This window comes from Lepidochelys kempii, chromosome 15 (assembly GCF_965140285.1).
Source record: "Lepidochelys kempii isolate rLepKem1 chromosome 15, rLepKem1.hap1, whole genome shotgun sequence".
NCBI lineage: Eukaryota > Metazoa > Chordata > Testudines > Cheloniidae > Lepidochelys > Lepidochelys kempii.
The window spans coordinates 8962737-8968736 of NC_136394.1; the positions used below are offsets into that span (position 1 = coordinate 8962737).

The 6000-nt window shown below is 51.5% G+C and overlaps 1 protein-coding gene across 4 annotated transcripts in view; it reads right to left on the reverse strand.

Annotated features, from left to right (window-relative positions):
- FBXO21 (F-box protein 21) overlaps nucleotides 1–5978 on the reverse strand; it is a 45381-nt gene extending 39403 nt beyond the window's left edge. For 2 of the 4 annotated variants that reach the window (XM_073313244.2, XM_073313243.2), the window contains exons 1-2: nucleotides 5741–5977; nucleotides 39–174 (exon numbers count right to left, since the gene is read on the reverse strand). In XM_073313244.2, coding sequence (XP_073169345.1) covers nucleotides 39–174; nucleotides 5741–5922 — 318 coding nt within the window. In that variant the 5' untranslated portion in view covers nucleotides 5923–5977. Of the gene's footprint in view, nucleotides 1–38; nucleotides 175–5740 lie in introns of all 4 variants that reach the window. The other 2 variants (XM_073313245.2, XM_073313246.2) reach the window with 2 other exon arrangements.
- Between the last annotated feature and the right edge of the window lie 22 nt (nucleotides 5979–6000).

Here is a 6000-nt window from a genome sequence, read left to right on the forward strand (position 1 = left end):
GGTTATTTTCAAGTGTATAAATAAATTAGAAACCTTACATGTTCTGAGAAGAATCTTTTGGAGAATGATGCTACAATTCGTTGCGTTTCTAAGCCAGCATTGTGCCGTGCTTTATATTCCTTTAGCCAATTAACGTTGTCTGTCTGGCTATAGTATTTCAGAAGCGATGGCCACCTATGTAACACACACAGGAACAGGTTCAGTGGTTAATACTGCGGCCTCCACAAGACAGTTTAATATTGTAAAATATGTTACTTATTGTTAGGCAGTTAACCATCTGTGACTTGGGTACCTGAGACTAAGTCAAGATGTTATATTTTAAAAATTTATCCACATACTGAAGTAAAAGCAGCAGAGTAGAATTCCTATTCCCCTCCAGTCTGATTATTTCTGGTTAGATTACAGTAAACACAAAGTAAGCATTGTGGGGAAAAGTGCTGAAGAAGCACAGATATCAGAGACTTGAATGGGATTTATGTTCCTAAATACCTTAGGCACTTGAGAATCTCCCCCTAAAGCTTTACAAAATAATTTTAAGTCCTCAGATCAATAAAAGAATAAGCCTATAGTTTAAACTACATATATTTTCTAATATTAAAGACAAAACAGCTTAAAGGTGACGTTGTTCTCACCTAACAGGACTTGAATTCATTGCCCTATGTTTCTCCTGCTACAGCTGAAATCTCTAACGAAAAGGGTATGCAGAATATAGCTCTGGACACTGAGTTAGGTGTAAACAAGGACAACAACTCTTGCAGGAAAATCACAGAATTATGAAATCAGATCTTACTAACGGCTTCTGCAAGTACTTTTAAAGTACACAAACACACACACAAACTTAAAGATGCACCTGTTTTGATCAGCCCTTCAGTTTGAAAGTTAACAAAGTACAAAGCCCCTCTCACTATCTAAGGCACAAAATGTTGTATTTGAAATGAAAACTCAATTGCAATTGTTATTTCTAAGGCTAATATTGACAAAAGCACTTGCCCCAATAAACTGGCATCATTTGAGACACCTTGCTGAGTGGCAGCCCCAGTCTAAGAGAATAAGAACTAGCACAATGATACCTATGACAACTCAAAAGACACAGAAAAATCAGCTGCTTAATGAAGGTGTTTAAAAGATGAAGCAGAACTGCACTCAGTACAGCTGAAATACTGTGTGCCGTTTCTTAAGATAAGAGGTCACTTGTAACTTGTAATTTTTAATATTTATTTTAAAAATTGTATCAGAATGTTACAAGTTTTCATGCACCCTTGTTTCCCATCACAAATCCGAAAAGTAAAGATCTAGGTTTTCTTCAAGCAATGACATGACTTGCCTTAAATAAAATGTGTTCAGATTCTTAAAATAATGAATGACATGTTTTATTTCTATTTAATAGATATTAACCAAGTCAATGTGTAACTATACTATTTGAACTAAAACATATGGAGAATATTTTACTATTAGTTAAAAGTAACGCTACCCTGAATTTGCTGGCACACAAATTTAGAGGCTAGCCAAATACACTTGTATTTCTATAGTATCTTTCATTCTAATGGATCCCCAATTACTCACCCATGACTAAAATGCAGCCACATTGCAACAATACTAACAACTGTTTATTTTAGGGTGGTAAGTAAAGAATAATTTGTCCAACTAAAATTACAGTGAGAATTTGAGAGAGAGAAAATGTAATTACTCAAAATGGAATCTGGCCAGGATTACAAGGTCAATATCTAAACTCTAGCCAAAAGTTCTACTATCAAATAAGTGGATGCTACTGCAACATGAGCATCTACTAAACACTCACCATAATCAATTTCAAGAATGGCTCTGAACCATTCTAAAAGTTCAGGCTCGCTCCTGAAATTATAACTACTGAGTTGATGAACATATCCGGCTACCTACCCAAAGTCATAGCTTGCTGAACTGATGAACTAACTATTGTTCAGTAGCCTCTTTCACAGGTGGAGAAAGAATAGTTTCATTTACTAACCTAAATTTTAGAAGCCAACTGGCAGTTAGAGAAAGCAACACTGCCAGAAGGATGTGGAAAAATTGGAAAGAGTCCAGCGGAGGACAACAAAAATGATTAGGGGACTGGAACACATGACTTATGAGGAGAGGCTCAGGGAACCTGGATTGTTGAGTTTGCAGAAGAGAAGAATGAGGGGAGATTTGTTAGCTGCTTTCAACTACCTGAAACGGGGTTCCAAAGAGGATGGATCTAGACTGTTCTCAGTGGTAGCAGATGACAGGACAAGGAGTAATGGTCTCAAGTTGCAGTGGGGGTGGTTTAGGTTGGATATTAGGAAAAACTTTTTCACTAGGAGGGTGGTGAAGCACTGGAATGTGTTACCTAGTGAGGTGGTGGAATCTCCTTCCTTTGAGGTTTTTAAGGTCAGGCTTGACAAAACCCTGGCTGGGATGATTTAGTTGGGGATTGGTCCTGCTTTGAGCAGGGGGTTTGACTAGACGACCTCCTGAGGTCCCTTCCAACCCTGATATTCTATGAAGACAACTGGGTTTTTTTTGGTGCCAAGACATGAACAAAACCAAGTATCAGATTCATTTATTCTAATCTAGAAAGCCCAATAGCTGTAGTGAATTATAGAGATTCATCACAGATTATATAGTGATTTTAGCCCTTGGAACAGTAAATTGTATGTTCAAACTGAAATTTTATATGTTAAAAATTAATTTGAGAACATTTATCATCTATTGAGTTTATGATTTCTGAGAAAGTGAAACGAGCAGATGTAATCTCTTGCACTATCCAATTTGGCAGCCCTCAAAACCAATTTTATTGACAATAGCTTATATTGAAAGCCTTCTGAACTACACACATACTTATTTCAGAGTAGCAGCTGTGTTAGTCTGTATTCCTTTTCTTTTTACACATACTTATCTATTTCAACCAATGCTTGTGACTGACAACATTATTTTCCTTGTTTCACCAAGCTAGAATCTCGATGGGGCAGGGCAGAAGAGTTCCCTAATTTGCCTTTTGTCCTTTCCATCAGAGATCAGCAAAAGATATTTTACTAGCTTTGTTTGCCATTTTGAGCTACAGTTGAGATGCAATACACATTATGGACTCCCGATTACAAAAACAAATGTAACATTTCTTATGTTACTAAAAGGGCATTAGTCTATGTGTACGCTTCTTCACATGAAATCATGTTGAGTATGATGCTTCTGATTCAGAGAAAATAGGGTCACCTAAGAATAACATGTCCTGTTTATTGGATTTTACCACCAAAATTTCTGGAGTGAGTAGCACTGAGTCACATGCATCTGACAGGTGCATCATTGCCCTCTAATTCTCTCTCTCTCTTTCTCCAAACTAGAGCTGGGCAAAAAAATTTCCAGCAAACAGTAAACTTGCCAAAAATACACGTTTTAAGACAAACTATTTATGAATTCAGGTCAAATTAGATGAATAGCTTTGGCAAAACAAAATGAAATATTGAAAAGGAATTTCATTTAGAAATTTAACTATTTTTTAACAGACAGCAGCAAAACAGAGTGCAATCTAAAAATGACCCAAAAAGGAAAACCACCACCACATTCTGGGTCCATCAAAACCTTTTGCTGAACCTGAAACAAAAAATTATGGGGGTGGAGGCTGACATGAAAAAATTGAACTAGTGAATATTTTTAAATATTTTTTTCCAGATTTTTTTGGTTCAGCCCCAGAAACAGAAAATCAATTATTCACTCAACTCATTTTATTCCACATTTCAGCACCCTGGAAGTACATCTACATTCCAATTAAAAACACACATGGTTGACCGGCGTCAGCCAACTTGGGCTTGCAAGGCTAAAGCTACGGGGCTGTAAAGCTGCAGTGTAGATGTTTGGGCTGGAGCCTGAGCCCTGAGGAGGGAGCATCTACACTCCAGTTTTACAGCGGTGCAGTCCCAGTGTGAGTCAGTGAAGACAGGCCAGCAGCAGGTGTTTAACTGCAGTGTAGATATATCCAGGATACTGTACACAGGGTGTTCTCCCAGGGAAGCCTTGACTGGGTGTCTACACAGCCTCCTAAACCCAGGCTCAGACTCAGGTTTGAGCCCAACCCCCAGTCTGTCCACAAACAGATCAGTCTGACTTGAGTCAGCAAATGCCCAGGGCCAAGGACCCGACTGGAGGGTAGGTCAGAGCCTGAAACTCCGCCCCCCCGGCTGGGTCAGACCCGGCGCCCCCCGGCTGGGTCAGACCCGGCGCCCCCCGGCTGGGTCAGACCCGGCGCCGGGTCTGCCTCTGCGCCCCCCCGCGGCTGGGTCGGAACCAGCTCCGCCTCTGCGCCCCCCCGGCTCTGCCTCTGCGCCCCCCCGCGGCTGGGTCGGAACCGGCTCCCCCCCGGCTCCGCCTCTGCGCCCCCCCGCGGCTGGGTCGGAACCGGCTCCCCCCCCGGCTCCGCCTCTGCGCCCCCCCGCGGCTGGGTCGGAACCGGCTCCCCTCCCGGCTCCGCCTCTGCGCCCCCCCGCGGCTGGGTCGGAACCGGCTCCCCTCCCGGCTCCGCCTCTGCGCCCCCCCGCGGCTGGGTCGGAACCGGCTCCCCCCGCGGCTCCGCCTCTGCGCCCCCCCGCGGCTGGGTCGGAACCGGCTCCCCCCCGGCTCCGCCTCTGCGCCCCCCCGCGGCTGGGTCGGAACCGGCTCCCCCCCCGGCTCTGCCTCTGCGCCCCCCCGCGGCTGGGTCGGAACCGGCTCCCCCCCCGGCTCCGCCTCTGCGCCCCCCCGCGGCTGGGTCGGAACCGGCTCCCCCCCGGCTCCGCCTCTGCGCCCCCCCGCGGCTGGGTCGGAACCGGCTCCCCCCGCGGCTCCGCCTCTGCGCCCCCCCGCGGCTGGGTCGGAACCGGCTCCCCCCCGGCTCCGCCTCTGCGCCCCCCCGCGGCTGGGTCGGAACCGGCTCCCCCCCGGCTCTGCCTCTGCGCCCCCCCGCGGCTGGGTCGGAACCGGCTCCCCCCCCCGGCTCTGCCTCTGCGCCCCCCCGCGGCTGGGTCGGAACCGGCTCCCCCCCGGCTCTGCCTCTGCGCCCCCCCGCGGCTGGGTCGGAACCGGCTCCCCCGCGGCTGGGTCGGAACCGGCTCCCCCCCCGGCTGGGTCGGAACCGGCTCCCCCCCCGGCTCTGCCTCTGCGCCCCCCCGCGGCTGGGTCGGAACCGGCTCCCCCCCGGCTCTGCCTCTGCGCCCCCCCGCGGCTGGGTCGGAACCGGCTCCCCCCCCGGCTCTGCCTCTGCGCCCCCCCGCGGCTGGGTCGGAACCGGCTCCCCCCCCGGCTCTGCCTCTGCGCCCCCCCGCGGCTGGGTCGGAACCGGCTCCCCCCCCGGCTCTGCCTCTGCGCCCCCCCGCGGCTGGGTCGGAACCGGCTCCCCCCCCGGCTCTGCCTCTGCGCCCCCCCGCGGCTGGGTCGGAACCGGCTCCCCCCCCCCGGCTCTGCCTCTGCGCCCCCCCGCGGCTGGGTCGGAACCGGCTCCCCCCCCGGCTCTGCCTCTGCGCCCCCCGCGGCTGGGTCGGAACCGGCTCCCCCCGTCTCGGCCTCGGCGCCCCCCCGCGGCTGGGTCGGAACCGGCTCCCCCCCGGCTCCGCCTCTGCGCCCCCCCGCGGCTGGGTCGGAACCGGCTCCCCCCCCGGCTCTGCCTCTGCGCCCCCCGCGGCTGGGTCGGAACCGGCTCCCCCCCCGGCTCTGCCTCTGCGCCCCCCGCGGCTGGGTCGGAACCGGCTCCCCCCGTCTCGGCCTCGGCGCTCACCGGAGGCGGAAGCGCTCCCGCCAGACCTTGCCGCGGGCCTGGCACGCCTCGCGCAGCCGGCGGCAGGTGCAGGAGACGCGGCCGATGTCGGCAGCGCTCAGGACCCCACAGCACAGGATCAGCTCCAGCAGCTCCCCGGGCAGGTCGGTGAGGCCCGTCCCGCCGGCCTCCGCCGCCGCCATCTTGGCTGTTTACCTGGGCGCGTGACCCGCACGCCGCGCCGCCCCGCCCCCTCGGCAGCGCGGCCGGGACCCGCAGGG